Here is a 23,938-nt window from a genome sequence, read left to right on the forward strand (position 1 = left end):
TACTCCCATGGACAGAGTCCATTCACTCACCCTTGACCTCTCCCACATTCCCCGCACGTAGCCTGACCCTCCAGAGTTGCTGGCTGTCCTGGAACACTGCATCTTGATACCTTGGCACTTGGCTGCTTTATGCTGTTGGGAGCCTCCTGCCCACCCTGGACCCCTCGAAAGTAACACGGTCAAGTCATCATTGCTCCTTTGTGTTTCAACTTTAGTCCTCTCCCTTGCCTTTGGGATAAAATCTGAACTCCCTGGTCTAACATACAAAGGCCTTCTTGCTCCTTCATTGGCTGGTCTCTGGCCTCAACCCCAATGCTTCCTTCTTTACTGCCCTAGCACCCCAGCCTCTTGCACATTATTGCTATGTGGCAGGAATATCACCCACTTACACACACACACACACACACACACACACACACACACACACACACACACCGCCATTGCATGTGCTGTATCTTCTGCCTGGAGCATCCTTCCATCTTTCTCTTAGAAGCCTTTAAGGCTTTGTTCAAGTCATCTTGCTTTGGAGAACTTCTGATCTTCCAGACGTCCCCAGGCTCCTCTGACCTTGACCCTGCCTTTCATAGCATCTATCATGACCGAGCTATAATTACTCATTTGCACATTCATTTTCTTTCCGCACTGAAAATTCCTGGTCTTTTGTACTTTTGACTACACTTCCATAATTTTTAATTAATTAATTAATTAATTAATTAATTTTAATTTTTGGTTTTTCGAGATAGGGTTTCTCTGTAGCTTTGGAGCCTGTCCTGGAACTTGCTTTGTAGTCCAGGCTGGTCTCGAACTCACAGAGATCTGACTGTCTCTGCTTCCCGAGTGCTGAGATTAAAGGCGTATGCCACCACTGCCTTGCTTATTTTATTTTTTATTTTTTGTTTTTATTTTATTGTGGTTCCAGTCCTGGGGATGGATCCAGGGCCTCAAACATGCTGGGCAAATACTACCACTAAGTCATGCCCCATCCCAGAGGGCTTTGCTGCTTTCCTTGGGGAGTTTGTGTGGCTAGGAGGCAAGGAATGGGCTGCTGAGACCAGCACTGAGTTAAAAGGCTATATGGTTCTGCCTTGGGTCAACTATATAGTCGTGAATTAACTACCGCAAACTTTATATTTGGAATCTGGAAAGTGGATCACAGCAGTACTTCTCCACAAAATGTATTAAGAACCCAGCCGAGTGGCACAGCTAGTTAAGTATCCAATGGTTTCAGCAATTATTATAATTCTATTTATTTATTTTTTTTTTTCTGAGACAGAGTTTCTCTCTGTAGCTTTGGTGCCTTTCCTGGATCTCGCTCTGTAGACCAAGCTGGCCTTGAACTCACAGAACTACCACCACCCGGCCTATAATTCTATTTTGATCAATAAAGCAAAAATAAGATCTTGCAATGTAGCCTAAGCTGACCTTGTACTCTTGTCCTTCTGCCTCAACCTCCCAAATGCTGGGGTTACAGGAATCCCCACCATGCCCGGCCTTAAATTGGGTAGAATTGTGCTCCAGTTGTAGTCTGCCTCTGCATCACTTAGCAAACCCCACTTCTCTGGTCCCTTTGAGGGCTGTTCAGTCTGTCCTTAGAGCCTGAGAGGGGGTGTGATGGAGGACGGATGTGTGAGGGCAGCATGGACTGCTCAGTGTCCAGCAGAGGGCCCTGGTCAGACCATGGCCAACAGGATTGGAGGAAGGGCCAGCCATGCCAGACTCCTGACTGGAGGCGGACCCAGCTGCCAGCTGCCTCTTTTAATTCCAGGCAGCCCTTAGGTCCCTCACCCTCACCTCTCCGAGGCAGCTGCACCCTGCTTTCCTGGCCATGCGGTGGCTGTGGCCCCTGGCTGTCTCTCTTGCTGTAGTGTTGGCTGTGGGGCTGACTGGGGTCTTTGGGACGGCCACCTCATCTCTGGGTGGGCATAGAGCGAAGGTCCAGGAGCAGCAGAGTCGACCCCGAAGAGGCACCAAGGACGAGGGGCCCAAGGAGGTGCAGCACTATGTTCCTGGGGAGTGGGCTGAGTACCCCAGGCCCATCCATCCTGCTGGCTTGCAGCCCACCAAGACTTTGGTGGCCACTAGCCCCAACCCAGACAAGGAAGGGGCCACCCCAGATAGTGGACAAGAGCTGAGGGTCAACCTGACCGGGACACCAAGTCAGAGGCTGCAGATTCAGAACCCCTTGTATCCGGTGACGGAGAGCTCCTACACTGCCTACGCTGTCATGCTCCTGGCTCTGGTGGTGTTTGCTGTGGGTATTGTAGGGAATCTGTCTGTCATGTGTATTGTGTGGCACAGCTACTATCTGAAGAGTGCGTGGAACTCCATCCTCGCCAGCCTGGCTCTCTGGGACTTCCTGGTCCTCTTCTTCTGCCTCCCCATAGTCATCTTCAACGAGATCACCAAGCAGAGGCTCCTGGGGGATGTTTCTTGCCGGGCTGTGCCCTTTATGGAGGTGAGTATGTCTTTCTGTCACCCGACTGTAGGCCTGCAGTTCAGGGAAGGGGCTCCAGTCTCTATGGAGACCCAGAAAGCAGATCTGTCTGTAGGTATGTATAACCCCAGCAGTCTGGGGTTCCCACTCAACTAGTTTTCTCTGTGTCATTGTGGAAGGAGGTAAACTCTATCAGGGAAGGGGACAAACTCAATATTGGCTTCTGGTAGCCTGCAGGAAAGCAAGTCAGGCCCGATGAACAGGCCAATGTGCAAGACCACGGCTTGAGTCTAACCTGGGCTTCTGCTTTGGGAGGAACTGCATAGATGCTTCATCTTTTTTTTCTAGGTTCCGAGCTGTCTCTGATGGCTCCACCCAAGAAATCTCTCTCTCTTTTGGAGTCCCCTTTTCCTTTTATTGTTCCTCTTGCCTGCCCTGGACCCATGGCTCCTCTTTTTAACCCTTCTGTATCCTGACAACCTAGCAATACCCGAGGGGGACCCCAGTTTCCTACCAACACCCCCAGGTTGAGTCAGTGTCTCCTCCCTGTGGATACGAACACTAGGACAGGCTCTCCCTCCTTCCTGACCAAGTTTATTGTCACCTTCAAGGTCATCTCCTTCACTCTCCTCCTCAGGCATCTCTGAAAGGCAAGCCCCACCTTTGGGTACTAGAGCTGGTAGAAACGCTAGCTCTATCATCACTGTACTATGCTCGTCACTGGACAGAGCCCGTCTCTCCTCGTTTCCTTACCTTTCAAGCATGGAGGGTAGACCAGATGGCCCTTCTAGCTGGCTTGCTCTGCAATTCCAAAGTGTAGCAGTGAGCACCCCTGAATGGGGACTTCCATGTTAAGTTAAACACGCGGGTGAGAAGGCTGTGTAGATCACAAGGGGACAGCTTAATCAAATCACTGCACACATCTACCCGTGTGTGAAGGCTTCTGTGTCTATGACAGCACAAAACAGTGAGCAGCTTTCCTTTGTTTTTATTCTTTATTTCTAGATTTGTTTTTACATTTTCTCTCTCTCTTGTCCTTCTTATTTTTTTAAAGACAAGTTCTCACTCTGTAGCTCAGGCTGCTGTGGAACTCACTGTACAGACCAAGCTGGCCTCAAATTTACAGTGATTTTCTGCCTCAGCCTAGCCTTATTTATTTATTTATTTATTTATTTATTTATTTATTTATTTATTTATGTGTGTGTGTGTGTGTGTGTGTTTTGTTTTGTTTTGTTTTGTTGAGATAAGATCTCCTATAGCTCAGGCTAGCTTCCAACTTACTATATAGTTAAGGATGACCTTGAACTCCTGATCCATATGTCTACCTCCAAAGTGCTGGGATTATGGACATGTACTATTACACCTCTCTCCTCCTTTTTTATTAGATAGGATTTCACTATGTAGTCAAGGCTGGTTTATAATTAAACTCACAGTATTTCTGCTTCAGTCTGCTGATTGGTGGGATTACAGACCTGTATCATCACAGTTGGCAGGAACAGCCTCCTCTCTGTCTCTCTCTCTGTCTGTCTGTCTGTCTGTCTCTCTGTCTCTGTCTCTGTCTGTCTCTGTCTATCTCTGTCTCTGTCTCTCTCTCTCTCTCTGAGACAGGGTTTCTCTATGTAGTCCTGGCTGTTCTGGAACTTAGTATGTAGACCAGTCTGGCCTCAAACTCACAGAAAATCTCTTGCTTCTCTCTCCCAAGTTCTGGTACTAAAAGCATACACCATCACATCCAGTGGGAACAATCTTTTAAATCATGGCTACAGGGGCCTGGAGAGATGGCTCAGGAGTTAAGAGTGCTTGCTGCTCTTCCAGAGGACCTGGGTTTGGTTCCTCATACCCACATGGTGGTTCACAATCATCCATAACTCCAGTTCCAAGGGATTGATGCCCCCTTCTGAATTCCATGGGTATAAGGCACACACATGGTACACTTACATACATGCAGGCAGAAACAATCATACACATAAGTAAAATAAACACATTAAAAAAATAAACCTTAGCTACAAGGGGAATTGTGAAGAGAATAATGGTCTCCCCATGAACTAGCATCAGGCATTTGACACAGGTCCAAACCCCCAGCTAGCTGTATGTTAGGGATTATTTCAAGATTGGTCACTCCGTGAGGTGTAACAGTTGAAATGGTTTCTTCCTGTACTCCTAGGCCATGGACATAATCTATTTGGTGGTCCAGGGCTTCCCAGATTCAAAGAGACCCTACAATTCAACATGGTCCCTGCATCTTCTTGTTGTTTGATACACCATCTCATTATGTGGCCCTTCCCAGCCTGGAACTCAGTGTGTAGACCAGGCTGGCCTCAAACTCACTGAGATCTACCTGTCGCTGCCTAGGTGGGCTAAGTGATTAGACACACAAACTCTGGTGGTGTATTTGTTTGTTGGTTTTATTTTAGAAAAGGTCTCACCATGTAGCCCTGGAGGGCCTGGAACTTGCTATGTAAACCAGGTTGGTCTCCAACTCACAGAGATCTGCCTGCCTTTGCCTCCTGAATTTGGGAATCAGTGGACCACTGTGCTGGGCCAGCACATCGCTTTGGAATTGGACAGATTATATTAGAAACTGGGCTTTTTGTCCAGGGCTGGCCAAGTGATGTTGGTAAGTTATTTAACCTGCCTATATCTCAGTGTTCTCATCTAGGATGACAACTGTCTGAATGAGCTGGGGGTAAACCTACGGCTTCACGCATACTAAGCATGCACACCGGAAGCTCCAAAGCTCTTTGCTGTTATTATTGTTATTATTATTATTATTGTTTTGTTTTGTTTTTCAAGACAGGGTTTCTCTGTGTAGCTTTGCGCCTTTCCTGGAACTCACTTTGTAGCCCAGGCGGACCTTGAACTCACAGAGATCTGCCTCTGCCTCCCGAGTGCTGGGATTAAAGGCGTGTGCCACCACCACCTGGCGCTCTTTGCTATTATTTTGAGACTCCCATTGTAACCCTAGCTGGCCTGGTTCTTACTACAGCTGTAGTCCAGACTCAAGCTAAGGGCGGGCCTCTTACCTCCTCCAAAGGGCTGGGAGTGTAGGTGTGTGCCACCACATCCAGCTGACTAGTTTTCTTTTTGACAGCACTCGGGGTTGAATCCAGAGCTTTCCACATAGGCAGGCATTCTCCTGCTGAGTTATACCTCCAACCCCCCCACCCCCGCCCCCTTTTTAGCAGTGGGGATTGAACTCAAGGCCTTGTGCATGCTAGGTCAGTAACCCACCACCACTACTACTGAGCTATAGTGCCAGATCTTTTTTTATTAATTTTGAGACAGGTTCTGACTAAGTTGTTCAAGCTAGACTCACTCTGTAGTCTAGGTAGGCCCTGGGTTTTTTATTCTTTTGCCTTAGCCACCCAATTAATTGAGGTTTTGAAGGCCTGAGTAGCCATGCTCAGCAGCCAGCCCCAATGATTGTTAGTGTTATCAATTGTACTTTTTAGATAGGCTCTTATGTAGCCCAGGCTGACCTCAGACTTGCTAGGTTGCCAAAGATGACCTTGAACTCCTGATTGTGTAGTCTCAGTTTCCTGAGTGCTGGGATGACAGGAATGACCCATCACACTCAGTCAATCGGTTAGTTTAGCCCCAAATCTTTCTTGCTTTTCTTTTCTTTTCTTTTCTTTTCTTTTCTTTTCTTTTCTTTTCTTTTCTTTTCTTTTCTTTTCCTTTCCTTTCCCTTCCTTCCTTCCTTCCTTCCTTCCTTCCTTCCTTCCTTTTTTTCTTTCTTTCAAACAGGGTATTCCATAGTCCCAGCTGGCCTCAGATTCACTATGTAATGGAGGATGATCTTGACCTCCTGGTGGTCGTCAGCGCTAGGATTACAGGTGTGTGTCACTATACCTGGTTAGTCCTCATTCTTAAAGGATTAAAATGGGTAATGTCCATGAAGTAAGTGCTCAGAATTAATTTAGACGATGGTGGCGTTTATTTGGGCATGGCTTAAGGAGAAGAGAGAAGGAGGCAGACACATTAGAACTTTTGCATGAGGCTATGAGCCTCTGCCCCTGCCCAGAACTCTCGGAGGGAAGACTCCAGGATGGCCCCTTGGTAAGATTTAGAATAGTTTCTGAGATGTAGGAGAAGAGAGAGAGAGAATGCTGTTTTGCCAGAGGCTGGAGGCTGCTCCTCTGCAGGCCTGGATTCCCCTGCCAAGAGAGGGGGTTGGGGTCCTTACAAAGGACCTTGGTGGCAGTGCAAATAAGCCGTGGATTGTGTTGCCTGGGCCAGAGAAGGGAAGAATTTAAGCAGGAGGAGGAGGGAGCACAAACCCCCAGTGAGACCCATCAGCCAGCAGCTCAGGAGCTCTTCTTTCAGGCCAGTTGGCACTTCCTTCCCTGCTGTTCTGGCCTCTGCCTCTCTGCTGGCTCCACGGGGTGATTTTTCTGCTGGATAAACAGTGCACAGGGATGGTGGGCGCAGGGCGATTGCAGGGGCTGCCCCCCACGGTGTTGGACTGACTGCTCAGGACAGGGTGAAAGCAGCAGAGAGCAGGCCATATTCCCTGGCCCTTAGCCCAATGAACTCACAAGAGATGGTACGGGAAGAAAGCGCAAAAATCCGAAATTTGTCCATTCATTCTTTTCTCCCTCTCTGTCCTTCCTTCCTTCCTTCCTTCCTTCCTTCCTTCCTTCCTTCCTTCCTTCCTTCCTTCCATTTGGAGACAGGGTCTCATATATCCCATGCTAGCCTTGAACTTAGCATGGTCAAGGTTGGCCTTGAACTCCTGATCTTCCCTCCTCTGCCTCTCAAGTTCTGGGACAACAGGCACACACCATCGCGCCCAGGCTAAGCCCAGTTTCTAGGTCTTTGTCCTGGTTCTTCCTCAGAGGTGACTTCCGGTGTCTGAGGGACCTCAGAGTCTGTGGGAGGTGGGTCTAGCACGCCCCAGCTTGGGAAGTGGAAAGAGGAGCAGGGATGGGTACCCACTTCCGTTTTACCGTTCATCAGCGGTGTGGTGGTGGACAAGTCACTTTATGCCCGTGTTTCCATTTCTTCTGTCCGACGGCTGACTGGAGTGCTAGGATTACAAGTGTGTCTTGACACTTCAGCGGGACACGGTTCAGAGTTTGTGACATATGGGGAGTGCCCGATGGGTAGAAAGCACTCCACCAATAGCAGCTGTTACCCTCTGTTCACGTGTAACTCACGTTCCTACTCAGCCTGAACCCTCTTGGCCCCCATCAACTGAGTGCTCCATCTTCTTCTACATCCTTGTTCACAGGTCTCCTCCCTGGGAGTCACAACCTTCAGTCTTTGTGCCCTGGGCATAGACCGCTTCCATGTGGCCACCAGCACCCTGCCGAAGGTGAGGCCCATTGAGCGATGTCAATCGATCCTGGCTAAACTGGCGGTCATCTGGGTGGGCTCCATGATGCTGGCTGTGCCCGAACTCCTGCTGTGGCAGCTGGCGCAAGAGCCCGCTCCCACCGTGGGAACTGTGGACTCGTGTATCATGAAACCTTCAGCCAACCTGCCTGAATCTCTCTACTCACTGGTGATGACCTACCAGAATGCCCGCATGTGGTGGTACTTTGGTTGCTACTTCTGTCTGCCCATCCTCTTCACTGTCACCTGTCAGCTGGTGACGTGGCGGGTGCGGGGCCCACCGGGCAGGAAGCCTGAGTGTAGGGCGGGCAAGCACGAGCAGTGTGAGAGGCAACTCAACAGCACTGTGGTGGGCCTGACTGTGGTCTACGCCTTCTGCACCCTCCCTGAGAACGTCTGCAACATCGTGGTGGCCTACCTCTCCACTGAGCTCACCCGTCAGACCCTGGACCTCTTGGGCCTCGTCAACCAGTTCTCCACCTTCTTCAAGGGTGCCATCACCCCCGTGCTCCTCCTGTGCATCTGCAGACCCCTGGGCCAGGCCTTTCTGGATTGCTGCTGCTGCTGCTGCTGTGAGGAGTGTGGCGGAGCCTCGGACTCTTCGGCGACAGTCAGCGCGGACAGCAAGCTTAAGACGGAAGTGTCTTCCTCCATCTACTTCCATAAGCCCAGGGAGTCACCCCCACTCCTGCCCCTGGGCACCCCTTGCTGAGTCTAGGGGGGCATGGGAGCAGGTGCAGAGGGGTGCCATCCCATCTCAAGACAGTCTGCTGATTCTTTCCCACAGGTCTCACGTCAACTTCTCATCTTGCTGTTTAGAGATGGACTTGGCTCATTTTGTCAAAGTTGGGGCTTGTCAAAGCCCGGTCTGCCAACAGAGCCATTCTTACGCTCTGCGGGACATGCCAGCCTTGCCCCTCCCACTTGTAGGTGGAGATCTGTCTAGGTCATTAGAGTTGCCCAGAATCTCAATTTGACCCTCTCAGAGCCAGGCGTGGCCCTTGGCCCGCCCTCCCTTTGGTCTTGGAATCTGACTATAGGTTGGCTGAGGACCACTTCTCTAGTTCCACCTGGGCTCCCATCCTGGACCGGGGACTTCTTGGGGGCCAACCTAACCAGGCTCGGTACTCCATTCTCTGAAGTGGGTCTGTCTTAGCCCTCAGTGTCTCTTCCCTCTTCCCAGAGGATTCTCTCACTCTGTCTTCCATTCTCTGAGGTGGCCCAGTCACATCGCTCAACCCCCGCCTCCTGTTAGGCATTTTCCTGTAGAAGGCCATTCTGGAAAAACAATAAAGTAGGTACCACAGCCCTGTGCCCACTGAACTTCCTTGTCCACGAATGACAGGACCTAGACACGTAGCCAGGCCTCTTCCTGGACCTGCTGTCCCCTTGGCCTGAGTCTCTATTTGTTGTCCTGCCTTGGGGGAGGGTTCCAAGGACGTTACAGCTTTTGAGGGACAGAGAGGAGGGAAGGCTTGGGGACTGGGGACTAAACCCTTATCTAGAGCTAAACACAGCTGCCCCCGGGAAGTCAACCCACTTGCCTCCAGGGGCCCCGCCTCCGTTCACCCTCTCCACAAAGCCCCCATTTGAGGAAATCCAGAGGCCTTCCTTTCGTGAGCCACAAGGCTTCTCAGCCTCCCTCCCTCCCTCTAACAGTGGCTCTTGTTCAGTTTCTTAGAATGGACTGTTTGGCTCTGAGATGACCCAGCTGCCTACCCCCACCGGCCCCCACCACCCCCACCATACCAGCCTTCCCAGCAGAGTTCCATAGTAGGTCCCAGCATACCCAGTAGCTCCTCCTCCTGGTTCCTGCCCTTGGAATCATTCCCCCCAGCTCTACCCCTGAGGCACTTCCAAAGGACCCCTTCTCTCTGCTGGGCTACCAGCCAGAAGTGGAGCTCAGCCTGGGCTACGAGTGTTCCTTTCCCACATGCCCAGCTTTTCGGGAGCCACCCTTATCTGGAGCTCAGCTCTGGGTCCCACAAAGACGTGCTAATCAGGCCAGTCTAGAACCTCTACCAGCTTAAGTCCCCAAGGGCACGGGGTCATGAGCAGCCCAGCTCCATTCTTTGCCCAAACACCCATGCCCTTGGGCCTTAGTCCGCTCAGTGTCCAAGTCTCCCTCCCCACTACCCGGAATCTGAACAGCCTTGTTCTCGATCCCGGGCACCCACCCCCCCCCCCCAGGGCCAGTGATGCGGGCCAAGAGAGAGGGAGGCTGTTGCTAAGTGATGGAGCTGCCATACGCACACCCTTTGTGCTGGAGAATGACACCCACCCATTTCTCGGCAGACCTGTTGCTACAGTGACCAAAGTCTCCAGCTTTGTCTTTAGAAACTTTGTGTGTGCTTGTGTGTGTGTGTGTGTGTGTGTGTGTGTGTGTGTGTGTGTGTGTTAGTTAGACAGGGAGCAAAGGTGGGCCCATGTCTCTGAACAGAACCAGAAAGGGACTGCTTTCCCAACTTCTGCCCCCACCCCAGTCCTGCGCGCACCAATGGCTTCCGAAGGGAGGAGGGGTGGGCCGGGGTGATCTGAGGTGAAGTCAGGGAATGGAAGGCTCGGAGGGGTGGTGGTGGTGGTGGTTCAGCATCCTGTTTGGTAGCCTCTTCCACAAAGGGCACACTCTGGACCTCCCTCCTGCCCGCTGGCTGGCCCAGAGCTGAAGGGGGAGAGATGGTCGCCCCTAGACCCTACGCTGCGGCCACCTTCCAAGCCTGCCAACGTGAATGGCTTACAAAGCCAGTCAGCAGGCCAGCCAGCCTTGGGAAAGAGCCATTATCCCTCCAGCCTGAGCCAGCTAGGGAACAATGTGGGATTTGTTGCTCAGGGGTCCCAGGCTTTGGGGGTGGGGTGGCTGGCTCGAGGGTGGGCAGTGGACTTGAGCTGGGATGCTCAGAAAGAGATGCTGACGTCCACAGGAGGGGGCCAGTCGGCAGAGCCTGATGCCAGGTGGGGGCGGGGGTCCTCTGATGTGCCCCCATGGGCTATCTTTGTCCTAGCTCATCACTATCCTTTACCCTGGGTCTTGAGTAGACCTGCTTAACAACCGTTTCAGTTTCCCACTCGGGGAAACAACCTCTCCTCCAGAGGCCTCTGGCCATTATGAGGCCATTATGGGGCTGGGGCTCAGCGGTCGACTGCTTGCCTAGCATGTTCAAGGCCCTGGGCTCCATCTCCATCACTAAAAAAGGGGTTGGGAGATGGAGGCGTTAAGCACTTGGCATAAGCAAGGCTCCATGCCTTTGGGAATTCAAATCTCTAGCAATATGGAGTAGACTTAGCCAGTTTTTTTTTTTTGTTGTTGTTGTTGTTTTCCAAGACAGGGTTTCTTTCTGTGTAGTTTTGCACCTTTCCTGGATCTCGCTCTGTAGACCAGGCTGGCCTCGAACTCACAGAGATCCGCCTGCCTCTGCCTCCTGAGTGCTGAGATTAAAGGCGTGCGCCACCACCGCCCGGCCAGGTATTTTTATTTTTTTTAATATTTATTTTTTTATCATTTTTAATTGTGTGTGTGTGTGTGTGTGTGTGTGTGTGTGTGTGTGTATCTATCTATCTCTGTGGGGTACATGCACAGGGGTACAGAGCCTGCAGAGGTCAGAAGTGTTAACTCCTTCTGGAGCCACCTGACATGGGTTCCAGGAACCAAACCCATGTCCTCTGTAAGAGCAGTACATGCTCTTAAACTCTGAGCCAGCTCTCCAGCCCCTTGGCTAGGTATTAACTCATCCAGTTTTGGCATCAGAGAACCCACACATGATGGTTTCTATACATACTATACATGGTTTGTTCCCTATTCAAGGAACAGGTTGTTTGGGCCCTGCTGCACATCTGTTGCACGAATTCCCTGTGCAGGGCAATGATTTTCATGGACTGATAATCAGCCCATCTTCTCTCATGAATCTCACCTGGAGGACACAGGCCCCGAGAAGCAGCTCAGTGTCGAACCTCCCAGTGGATGAGAACAATGGTCCTCTCCCAGATGCAGGGCAGGAGACAGAGCCTGGGCCCACATCCTCCTTCTTAACCCAGGGGTACACCTTCCTCTTAAGGAGTTGGGAAGCTCCTGAGAATCAGTTAGGTGGTGGCAAACTCCATCCAGTTTTCCTCACGCCTTCTCCTCACGCAGTCAATGGAAGCCAGGGCCTGGTCTACTGCACACTAGATCAGTGCTCTGCCATTGAGCTAAATCCTCAGACACTTTCTTCAAATTCCCTCAGCAATAGGAAATCCTCCTCAAGGCTGAGTCTATTCAAGGTTCGATAGTGGCCTAGCCCAAGTCCTCTCACAAACCAAGGACCAAGGTGGCTGCTTCTTCCTGCAGAGGCAGGGTGAAGAGACTGGGCACTCTACCAGTCTCTATTTGCCAGGCTGAAGGGAGGCAGAACAAGAGGGAGCGGGGGCAGTGTCCAGGAGATGGGGGTTAGTGTACAACGAGCTAAGGGTGGATTCACGTTGAACCAAGGAGGGCCCACGGGCAGGTAGGAGTTCTGTCCATAGAGTAATGGTTGGACCCTTTTCCAAGAGACCGGTAGTATGGACGCTAGGATAGTGAAGGAGACCCTGCAGGCCCGGGATACCCCTGGAGGACATTTGATTTCTTCCTGGTGGAGACCGGGAGTGAGGAGGTAGGGGCAGAATTCTGGTTCCGGCTCAACTTCGACTCTAGGGGGACAAGCAGGCATGGAATGGAGAGGGGCCGTGGATTGAAGTGGCTGCCAAGAAACAGCATCTCTGTCTGAACACGGCAAGCAGGGGCCGGGTCCGAGCTGTTCCTCTGACTATCTGCTCAGAACCACTGGGCAGCTGCCGGCTACACGAGACCGCAGTGAATGGGAAGCGGCGACACCAGAGCCCAGACTCACGTGTGGGAGGCTGTTTGGTGACAGGCCATTGTGTTTCCAGTGTGAGCACGTGTTCCCTGTGGGTGTGGCACCCCGTGGCCTTCCCGGTGTGAGGGGTGCTGCCGTCCCTATGAGTCCTCTGGTCAGTGACATCTGTGGAAGACAACCAGCACCATACACGCCCCCAACACAAAATTGGTAATTTATTGTTGTCATTATTAGGAGGCAAAAAAAAAAAAAAATGTACAGTTACAAGAATCATTTTCCAAACAGAGGTTAAATATGAGCTGAAAAGTGTAAAAAGGAAGAGGAGCATCACTTTACAAATCATTAAATTAAACAAATAAACAAACAAACAAAACCCCAAGAACCAACCCCCCATGCTGAGTTCTCTCCTTGTACAACTCTGTGAAATGAGAACAGAAAATGAAATGGGCCGTGGAGGTGGGGGCCCTGGGGAGAGGCAGGAGCTGGGGCCAGGAAGAGTGAGGAGGGGGGTCGCTGGGATGGCATGGACACTGGCTCCTCCCACTTGAGCCCTGGTGGCCTCTGCTACCTGGTTATGCCTGGTGGCCCTACCAAGGCTGGGGACAGAAGGGGAGGCTCCTGTCGGCCTGAGGATCCAGGCCCTATTCTGGGAGACAGAAATACTTTACAGGACGTGGGGACGATCACCAGTGGCCAGGGTGGTACCTGCCCCAAGTGCCAGCCTCCACCTTTTTGCATCTGAACTTGCCCCAAGTTGACCCTGCACCTCTTCCCATCTTTCCAGTTTGCCCCTCCCAGGTCCTGATTGGCCCCTGCAGCATCAAATGGTTGATCTTAAGTCTTTGCTTAAATTAAAAAATTAAAATATATATACATATATATACTGTACACACAGGACAATAACAGAGTGTTGAAAAGGGAGGCAGAGGGTGGGACAGAGGGTGAGGACGGGTTGCGGGGCCAGGGCTGTCGAGAGGGGAGGGAGGCGGGGCTAGGTGACGGGACAGAGAGGAAGGGAGAGAGGTTAGGGGACCGGATGGGCTGAAATTTATTTTACAATAAAAACAGGAGTTCAAACCTCAGCAGAATGGGACTCTAGGAGCCCCAGAGGGCCCTCCCCACACTGGGTGAGGAGAAGTGGGTTTAGGGGGAGACAATAGGGTTGGGCGGGGAGCTCGGCTTCAGGTTCGGTGACTGTGGTCCCTGGTCCGAAGGAGGAGAGCCACAGCCTCAGCTTCTCCGTGACTTTGAGTGTTGAATAAGCCACTGTAGGGTGATGTCTGAGCGGAGACAAGAGAGAAAGTCACGAGGCCTGCCTGCGTGCAGGCCATTCTGCAGAGAAGGCCTGGGAGGTATCAACCGCTGATCCCAGTTCCTAAAATTGCAGCCAGGATCAAGCCTAGAGCTGTGACCCGCCCCCCAACACCCCCAACAACAGCTTCAAACTAGTGACGGGAAAGACACAAAGCCCCAGCAAACAAAGGCAGAGGGGCCTGGAATACCTGGTCCAACCAACCTCAGACCATCTCAGTTGTAGAAGAGGGAGTGGGTGGCCCCTCTCGGAGAGCAAGGCTGCCTGCTGCATCCAAGGACTAAAGACAGGTGCAGGGCAGAAGTTCCCAGAGTCCTATGCTACCACAGGAAGTCCCCCTCTCCTCTCCCTTCCACAGGGCCACTCCTGGGAGAGTGCCAGCAGCTTCCCAAAGCCACACACCTATGTTGTCCTTCTCCTTGCAGGAGATGGAGTAGCAGCAGATCTCTCGGTCCTGGATAGCAGACAAATTCCTGCGGGGGAGACCAGAGCAGACTCTGCAGCGGCTGGGGCAGCCAAGGGGTATGGGCCAGGGGAAGGCAGGGTCTTTTTCTTGGTCAAAGGGTGGACAAGAAGAGGGCGAGGCTCCTGGAAAGATGTGTTCTGCTGCCACCATGTGGTGAACACGGGGAATAGCAACAGGCCCAGCCCAGACGTGTTGTCAGCTGGGGAATTTGGGGAGTTGGAGCACACAAAGAAAGGCCACTCAGCTCACATTTTCTCAATCAGCTCCTTCTCATCTAGCGCTCCTGCGAGGTCTCGCTTGTTACCAAGGACTAAGACCTATTCGGGAGAGAAGCCGAGGAGGGTTAGGACAAGGGCACCCCTGCCCGTATGGGGCAGTCTCCCCCCAGTGACTTCCGGCCCACTCTCTCCCACCCACTCCATCATCGGCTGACCGGGATGCCTTGCAGCTGAGGCTTGTCTAGCAGGTTGTGGAGCTCATTCTTGGAGGCCTCGATCTTCTCCTGGTCCGCAGCATCCACCATATACCTGGGGAAGACAGGCAGGGACAGCATGTGGACCCCATGGGCTGAGGCAGGCAGGAAAAGGAGCTGCTGAGGGGAAGAACGCCTCTGGTTCCTCTTCCTCCACCTCCTGGTCACCTCTGGAGAAATGGACCACCCTGGTCTGACTCAGAGAACACTGTCCCAACCCACAGGGGCCAAGCGGGGCAGGCTTCTGTCCTCTGAGGAAGCCGGGGCCTATAGGATCAGCTGTAAGTCCGGCCCAAAGTGACCCACTTACATTTTCATGGAAAGTCTAGATAGGGCTAGAGAAGAAAAAGAAAAGGATTCCTTCCTAAGGCGCAGGGTGTGATGCTTGATTTTTTTTCTTTTTCTTTTCTTTTCTTTTCTTTTCTTCCTTCCTTCCTTCCTTTCTTTTTTTTTTTTAAAACAGGAAACAGGTTTCTCTGTGTAGTCCTGGCTGTCCTGGAACACATTCTGTAGCCCAGGCTGGCCTGGAACTCAGAGACCCACCTGCCTCTACCTCCTGAGTGTTGGGATTAAAGGTGTGCGCCACCACCCAGCTATCATGCTTGTTTCTTAAAAATCAGGTTTAAGCTGGGCATGGTGTGCATGCATTTAATACCAGTACTTGAGAGTTGGAGTCTGAGTTAGAGGCTAGCCTGGGCTACATAGTGAGATCCAGTGAGATTCAGGCCAGCCAGGTCTACACAGTGAGACCCTGTTTCAAAAGGAAAAAAAAATAATTTATTCTATTAAGAAAACTAAGCTGGGCATACATTTTCCCCTGCCTTTCTTTTCCTTTTATTTATTTATTATTTTGGTTCGTGTGTATGTGGGACTGGAGTTGAATCCAGAGCCTTATGCATGGTAGGCAAGAGCTTTAAGAGCTTTCTGACAAAGTTACACCCCCTGTCTAGATAAAATTAACAGGCAAGGGAAGGAATCACTAGAATCACCCAAAATTCAAGACATGATGATTTGGGTCGGGGGACAGTGCCCTAAGTGACATTGCAGGCCCGGCTGGCCAGCTCTCTAATTAGGTGCTATGGCCCAGAGTATATATTTACTAAAATAAACAGCATGCAAAATAAAAGCAAGCCATGTCCAGGCACCAAGTATGAACCAGAGACCATGTCTACGTGATTCTCCGTCAGGTGTGAAGTCCTTGCTGGGGGTGGTGGTGGTGGGGGTGGGTAGGGGGGTGGAGTGGGGGGATGGGGGGACGACACTACTTACACGATGGCGCTCACTCCTCTGCAGTAGCGTTCCCACATGCTGCGGAAACGGGGCTGTCCCCCAATGTCCCAGAGCTGAGTAAAAAGCGGGTGGGGAGAGGGCAGCCTCAGGAGCAGGCAGACAACCGAAAGCCATTTAGATCCCCAGCTTCCCTCCCGCTGTCCCACTACCCTGTGGGTCATACCTCTTTTTCTCTCTCCTGGTTTCCCTCTCTCCCACCCCTCTACCTTTCCTAACTTCAGCTCTCTTCTCCCGGTTCCCCAGCAACAGGATGCCACTCTGCCCTCCCCTGGCTGGCTCTCCCCTGGGGCCTCGGTTGCCCTCCCAAACACAGGGGGTTCTCCGCAGCCCCGGCTCTCACCTTGATGGTCACGTTCCCTTTGGTGATTTTGCGCATGTTGAAGCCCACAGTGGGGATCATGTCCTCGTTGAACTGTCCTGACTAGAAAGAAGAGCCAGAATCGGGAAAGATGCAAACACGGACAGCAGCACCCAGCTATGCCCTCCCTGGGGGGCAGAGACAACAGGCTGCAGGGAGACCTATCAGTCAGGCCAGACTTTCTCAGAGTTTTCATGGGAGGTCTCTCGAAAGTCTCCTCCCTTCAGGCAGGACGGGCAGTCATCAGCCTAGGTACCGTCAGTACCTGGAGCTCTATGGGGAAGAGGCCTATAGTCCTTAGGCAACCTTAGAGTCTCTCAGTCTGGACAGTGAGAAAGTGCTTCCCAAGGTCTAACCTACAGTTCTTGCTACCAGCAGCCCCTTTACTCGGCCCCTTTGAGCTAGAAGGACAATACATTTCTTCCCAGGGAAAGAGGCCCAACACTCTAGAGACGCACCGAGGAAAGTAGACACATTGCCAAACTAGGAGAAAATTGTTTTTTAAACATCAGGAGGAGCTGAGCGTGGTGGCGCACGCCTTTAATCCCAGCACGGGGAGGCAGAGGCAGATGGACCTCTGAGAGTTTGAGGCCAGCCTGGGCTACATAGAGAGATCCAGGCAGCCTGGGCTATATATAACGAGACTCTGTCTGGGTGGGTGGGTTGGAACTAAATTCACTACCCTTAAATGCAAAGACTACTAAATAATTCCAGGACCATTTATAGTGTTGTTTTGTAGTACTCTACCACAGATAATCCACAATCTCTATTATTTACCGATATGTGTCTCCCTACTGGGTTGAAAGCTTCCTGCGGGGACGAGCCAGGTCCTATAGTAACAGCATTAGAGCTTGCTGACTATCCGGGAGCCGATAGTAATTCTACTTCCCATAATTCTTTTCAGTTTCCAGAAGTTTTCACTTTCCCCCATACAATGTTTCAAAAACCTCTGATTTATTCTAAAGTAGCCACACGCTTCAAATTAGGCCAGGCCTCCCAGGCTATCTTCACATTCAAGGGTAAGGACAGGAGAGGGTGAAGGCCACAGGGGAGGGAGCTGACTCTACCTTTAGGCTGAGAGTGACAGCTGGCGCCTTTACCACATCTTTCTGACTCCCACCAGATCGTACACTAATTTGCTTGAGTCCCATACAGAGGCCAGGGGCTCCGACCACTAGCCAAGGAGCAGGAGATAACCAGATCTCACTCAGTGCCTGGCAGCCTCCGTGAAGTCCCCCAGACGGACAGGGTGAGTGTTCCACTCCCTTGCATCTGCAGGAATCGCTCAACGCCCAGTGACAAGGGACAGCAGGGATTCTGCATCTGAGGAGCACAGCCGGATTTTGGAGGTCCTCTGAGCCCCCTGGATGTATAATCATCCTCTGGTATCCACAGGGGTTGGTCCAGGGCCCGCCTCAAGTACCCATACCTGAAGATACTCAAGTCCCTTATGGAAATGGCATAGTAGCGTATACTAACTACAGAGTGTATCGGTACACTCCTGGAACCCTAGCAATCAGGAGGTGCAGGGGGAAGAATCAAGAGTTCAAGGTCAGCCTCAACTAAATAGTAAGATTGAGGTCAGCCTGGGTTATATGAGATCCTAGCTCAAAAAACAAAAGCCTGTACACATCTTAGCATATAATTTAATTTATATTTAGTTATTTACTTCTTTCTCTCTCTCTTTCTCTCTCTCTCTCTCTCTCTCTCTGTGTGTGTGTGTGTGTGTGTGTGTGTGTGTGTGTGTGTGTATGCACATGCACACATACCACAGCATGCCTGTGGTGGTCAGAAGCTAACTTCTGGAAGTTGATTCTCTCCTGAAACCTTTGTGGGAATCCTGGTATTGAATTCAGGCTATGTCACCAGGCTGGCTTAGAGATAATTAAGCTATAGAACCCTGAAAGTGCCTGATTTTGTCTGACCTCAGAAGCTAAGCAGAGCTGGACCTGGCTAGCACTTGGATGGGGGAAAACTCCTGGGCTCAAGTAATCCTCCTTCAGGACCCCAGAGAACAGCCGGGACTGTAGGGCTCCTGATGAATACGCCCCACAAAGTGCTTGGGAGTAGCTCTGATGCAGCATGGAACTGTCACTGGTCTTTGGGAACTAGAAGGTCCATAGACTCCCAAATAGACGAGAGTGTACCTGGAAGAACATGACCACTAGCAAAGTGGGATGGTAGGAGACTATCTGACAGACAGGCCCTCCGACACCCAGAGTTTCTGCTCGGTTGTGAACTGGAGCTAAGCTGCAATCAGACTATGATTTAATTTCCCTGCTAATGACTCAAATTCTTCCTGTAAGGATGGAAACAACTTTACGTCATGTAACTTCATCTTTTTGTCTCACACTTGAATCCACTCTAGGTCATTCTTTCTTTTTTTTCTTTTCTCTTTCTGAGGTAGGGTCTCATGTATCCCAAGCTGCTTTCAAACTGGCATGTAGCCAAAGATGACCCTGAACTTCTTCTTATCTCCCGTCTCCACCTCCTTGGTGCTAGGATTACAGGCACGTGCCACCGTCTTTGGTTTTATGTGGTGCTGGGGGCTGAAGCCAAGGCGTTACGCACGTTAGGCAAGCCCTCTCCCAACTAAGCTACATCCCTAGCTTCTCCATTTTTTAAATTTTTAAATTTTTTTTAGATGAGGTAGTCCTGACTGGCCTTCAACCCGTAATCCTCCTGCCTCAGACCCTGAATGTCTAGGACTGAAGGCTTTCACTCCCTCTTTTAGTTCAGAAAGTTCTTTATGACTCCAAAATGCATCTTCCTATGACCTCTCCCCTTGGTTCTTTAGTCCTCTGGGTACTCCAAGACCAATTCTTCTATGGTGACAGCCCTTCTTATCTTAAGACTTTTGAAATGACCTCCTTGATGGGCACAGCAACACACACCTAGGGAGATGAGGCAAGGGGGGTGAGAGGTCAAGGCCAGACTGTCTCCCAGGAGACAGAATGACCTTCTTGCTTCTCTTGGACGAAACCTGTCTCCCACTTTTCTAGTACCACAGCTTTCTTAGCACTCAGCAGAGTTTCAGTTTCTTAGACCCACTGCATGGCTCTTTCTATACTTTCTTTCTAGTTCACATTAACCTGCTGAGCATCTGGGCTCACTAAACTCAATTCCTAGTCACAGCCAGATCTCAGAATCCGGAGAAAAACAAGGGTTTTTCTCTGTTTGCTGAGACAAACAGAGGCCAAGTGAACAGGCAAAGGCAATTCAGAGAGTCAGTGGTGGGCATGGGCACAGAGCCCAGGGGTCCCCAAATCTTTCTGTGATTGTACAGGGAGTGGCAGAATGCCCGTGGGGGCTCCGGTGGGCTTGAGAAGGCTGGGGTTACCCGGATGCTGGAATTCCGTGCAGCCCCCTAGGGGGTAGTTAGAGACTCTTCAGAAAAGGGAAATTTAGCTTCTCTTTTAGTGGCAAATTTTGTATCAAAATGGAGAATACAGGAGCTAGGGAATGGAGGAATGTTAGATATCATAGAAACTTTCTTTCCTTTTTTTTTGAGACTATGTCTCTCTCTATGGCCCAGGCTGCTCTCAAACTTGGGATCCTGTCTCAACATCCAGAGTGATGGGGTTACAGGCATGCTCCATCATGCTTAGTTTCAAAGAACCTCTTGACTCTGGCAGGAGAATTTGAGAATTTGGCTTCCATCCCTGACCTGTCAAACAAAGCCTTCCATACTCTGAGAAGATGCTGGCCTTGAAGGGCAGGTCCAGGCCAAGAAGTTGAACTCACCTAGGTATCTGCGTATCCCTACACAGAAGCATGGCTTCACTAGCACCCCATGAGAAGAGCTTCCCTAGGGACAGGAGGTGATGGCTAGACTGAGCCCAGCTGCTAGTTTCTCCTTTTGAGAAATACCAGAAACATATCCCAGACCGAAATGCCCCAAACCAAGCCACCTAGGTCTGCAGAGACAGGTGGAAATCCAGGTGTTGATTTCCTGCTCTTAGCCTAAGAGGCAAGTCAACACCAAGACCAACCAGGGTTTCTGATCCTAAGGACACAGCATGGCAGACAGGAAGCCAAGGACCTGTGCTAGTTCAGAAAAACATTATGCCCCAAACCTCAGCAGAGGTTCTGTGAAATAAAAAGGGACGCTGGGTAAAGGAGGGTATAGAGGTCAATGGCAGAGCATGTTTAGGGGAAAGAGAGCGAGTGCCCATGCCCAATCCATTAAGTCCCAAATCCATCCAGCCTCCCAGCTTCCCGATGTACTAATACCCCCTCTAAAGGGCTCTCCAGCAAGGATGCTGAGCCCTGTGGGGCTTCAAGGTTGGGCAACAATACCATACAGGCAAGCGGCGGTACCCAAGCCGCACACCTTTGCAGACCTACACATCATCATTTTTTACCTGTGTCTGGCTAATTCACAGTTCTCTTGAAAACCCCATCTTTGGGAATGGGGCTAGGTTTTGGGAAAAACTATGCCCCTGTCCCAAGCTTTCCAGGGTCCCCAAAGCCCAGTCCTGCCTAGCTTTGAAATACAGGCTGCAGCCATTACTGCAGCTCAGCTCACACACCCAGGGAGCTCATCTTCCTCTTTTTTAAAGAGAAAATTTAACTCTTTCTCCACCATTCCTCTGGCACAGCCATACAACTGCAGTCACCCCACCCCCAGGCCTGACTCCCCAAAGCCCTCAGAGCGGCTCTCTCCCCCATCTCCAGGTGGATGGCGCCCCTCCAGCTCATCCTCTCGGGTCCACAGTACCTACCTACTCTTGCAACTTCTGAGCCAAGCGGAGTCTCCCAACTCCCTTTATGGTGCCACCCTTCCTGGACCCCGGCGATACCGCAGCCCCGGGACAGGTTCGGGGGAGGAGTCTGGGCTAGAGTCAAGACCTCAGCTGACTCCTCAGCCTCTAGGGATACCTTCCCCCGCCCAAATGAGCCGGGGCTTCCGCGTCCAGCAAGGGGGAGACAGAGCCCTCGGGGTGGGGCTGGGCTGGGAGGGCCCCCTGGTACCACGCTCCGGGACGCGCGTCCCGTGACCCTCCACGCGCCGAGCGGGAAGGCCCGGCCACTTTCGCCCTGTCATGCCCCCTGTGCGCGATCCACGGGGGGCCTGTCAGCCTGCGGCGGGTTCCCGGTGCCTGGAGACCTCTCGGTGCCTCCAGCCCCGGAACTCCAGCTCTCGTCCCCTCGTCCTCGCTACCCCGCCCCCAGCCCTGCCATCCCAGCCCAGGCCTGAGAACGGGTAGCACGCCAGCTGGTCCCCCAAGAACCGTGCTAGGCCCCAAGCGCCCGGAGCCGGCTCCTCCCTGCCGGGTGACGGCGGTGCCCGGCCACGCCAGGTGGCGACTCGGGCTGCCCAGGGCGCGGCGCGGGCTGACACATCTGCCCTCGCTCGTACCGCGATCACGTTGACGAAGGTGGTCTTGCCCGAGTACTGCAGCCCCACCAGCGTGAGCTCCATTTCCTCCTTCCAGAACAGGGCCTTGAACCAGTCCAGCAGCTTGTTAAACAAAGCGATCATGGTCGCTGCCGCCGGCCGCGCCTGGTGCCGGGTCCCCGCCGCCCTCGCTGCCCTCGCGCTGCGGCCCGGAGCGGCCCCTCCCCGGTGCGGCCGGGTCCCGCGGCTCGGTGCGGGCGGAGGCTGGAGCGCGGCGGCCGACGACGCGCTGCCCGCGGATCCGCTCGCCGATGGGTGTGGCCTCAGCGCCTCCTCCTCCTCCTCCCCCGCCGCCGCCGCCGCCGCCCTCCCGCGGGCCGGGCCGCGTCCTGCTCGCACCCGAGCGCGCTCCAGTCTTGCGCGCGGCCTGGGCCAGCGCCCGCGGGCGGGGCGGCGGGGACCCGCGGCGGCCGGGAGGAGCGTGGCGGGGCGCTTGCGGAGAAAGCTGTAATTTTATTTTCTCCGATGCCCTCGTTTGCCCCGCCCTGACTGCACCGCTTTCTGTCTTGGAGGGTTGGTTGGCCCGAGGCGGGTAGCGTCCGTCTTGAGCTAGAACATTTCCAGGCTGAAGAACGGTGGCACGGAAGATTTCCAAGAAAGGGAGACGGACGTACGGTTTTGCTCCCTGAACCTTCGCCTCTGCGCATCCCTGGGTACCTCTGAGCATCCCTGGGTACCGAGTCCCATCCCCCGAATTGCCATGGAGAGTAACAGCCGGATTTAGAGTCTTTAATACTCCATCTTGTTTTGTTAACCACAGTTTACCAGGCCACTTGTGTAAGAAGCCCAAAGTGAGATAGATGTTTGAATTTGATGCTGATCTTAACCATTATTGTCACCATATGGAAAGAGGCAAAACCAGGACAGGGGATTCTCAGTGAGGAACGTCGGTGGCTAAAGAAAAATGTGTGCCGGTTTGGTAGAAAGCAAAGTTTTCTGATAGTGGGCGGTGGAGGACCTGCCAAAATGTCCCCACCCTTCCTTGCAGGAGCTAATCCTAGGTCCTGTTCCATCAACTGGCTATCCCTTCCTGGTCCCAGGATCCCAGGGCAGCTGGCTCCTTCTATATGTTCCCACCAGTCTCTCCTTTGGGTTCGGTTTTCAAGTGTACTCTGATGGGTCTGTTGTCCTAGCCATAGGTGAATTGTTAATATCAACTATGAAGCAAACTACCCAAGAGTTAGATGACTCCCAACATCTTGGATTAACCTATTGTTCCTTTTTTTTTTGGGGGGGGGGGGCGGTCTTTTTCCAGACAGGGTTTCTCTGTGTAGTTTTGGTGCCTGTCCTGGATCTCGCTCTGTAGACCAGGCTGGCCTCGAATTCACAGAGATCCGCCTGGCTCTGCCTCCCGAGTGCTGGGATTAAAGGCATGCGCCACCACCGCCCGGCTGTTCCTACTTATTAAGGCACATCTGCCCTTTGTGAGTTCTTATATTCCTCTGAAAGCACATGCTGTAGTCTGAATTTCTTAGATTAAAGTTTAAGTTATCATCCAAAGTAATAGGTTTTGTTGCTCAACATTTCTGTGTCTTTCCCCCAGATCCATATATTGAAATCCCAGTCCTCAAAGTGACAGCCTTATGAGGTGACTAGGTGGAGCCCTCCCAAATAAGATCAGTACCCTTATATAAGGAGAGGGCAAGCGACCAGACCCATACTCCCCCGATCACGAGGCTGCAAAGGGAAGGCTGCATCTATCAGCCCCAAAGCGAATCCTAGCCAGACTCTGAATCTACTGGTACCTTCATCGGTGGCTTTCCCATCTTTCAAGCCACGAGTAACACATTTCTGTTGTTTATAAGTCACTCAGTATGTGGTGCTTTTTTTTTTTTTTTCTGCAGCACCCTGAACGGTAAGGTGGTACCTCTGTGTCTCACTTCCTACATGGACTGTAGTTTCATTTTGTCACATGTCTTTAGAAATACTGGAGAAGAGTGTATCCCAGGGGTAAAAGATGCAGCAGCCTGCTCCTGCTCCCAGGAGCCTTACTGTATTGCTAGAGAGAGCCCTAGAGGCCTAAGAAGATGGAAAAA

General features: G+C 51.9%; 2 protein-coding genes across 2 annotated transcripts; one reads left to right on the forward strand and one right to left on the reverse strand.

The window, feature by feature from the left end:
• The first annotated feature begins 1,784 nt into the window (after nt 1–1,784).
• Nucleotides 1,785–8,822, forward strand: Gpr37l1 (G protein-coupled receptor 37 like 1). The gene is made up of 2 exons (XM_059280927.1): nt 1,785–2,455; nt 7,668–8,822. Exons 1-2 carry the CDS (start codon nt 1,826–1,828, stop codon nt 8,481–8,483), a joined length of 1,446 nt encoding a protein of 481 aa, XP_059136910.1. The 5' UTR covers nt 1,785–1,825; the 3' UTR covers nt 8,484–8,822.
• A 4,735-nt stretch (nt 8,823–13,557) lies between these two features.
• Arl8a (ADP ribosylation factor like GTPase 8A) lies at nt 13,558–22,087 on the reverse strand. The gene is made up of 7 exons (XM_059280273.1): nt 21,864–22,087; nt 16,484–16,564; nt 16,123–16,196; nt 14,815–14,908; nt 14,631–14,698; nt 14,318–14,388; nt 13,558–13,883 (listed from the first exon to the last, which is right to left on the reverse strand). Exons 1-7 carry the CDS (start codon nt 21,984–21,986, stop codon nt 13,834–13,836), a joined length of 561 nt encoding a protein of 186 aa, XP_059136256.1. The 5' UTR covers nt 21,987–22,087; the 3' UTR covers nt 13,558–13,833.
• Between the last annotated feature and the right edge of the window lie 1,851 nt (nt 22,088–23,938).

This window comes from Peromyscus eremicus, chromosome 15, assembly GCF_949786415.1.
Source record: "Peromyscus eremicus chromosome 15, PerEre_H2_v1, whole genome shotgun sequence".
Taxonomy (NCBI): Eukaryota; Metazoa; Chordata; class Mammalia; order Rodentia; family Cricetidae; genus Peromyscus; species Peromyscus eremicus.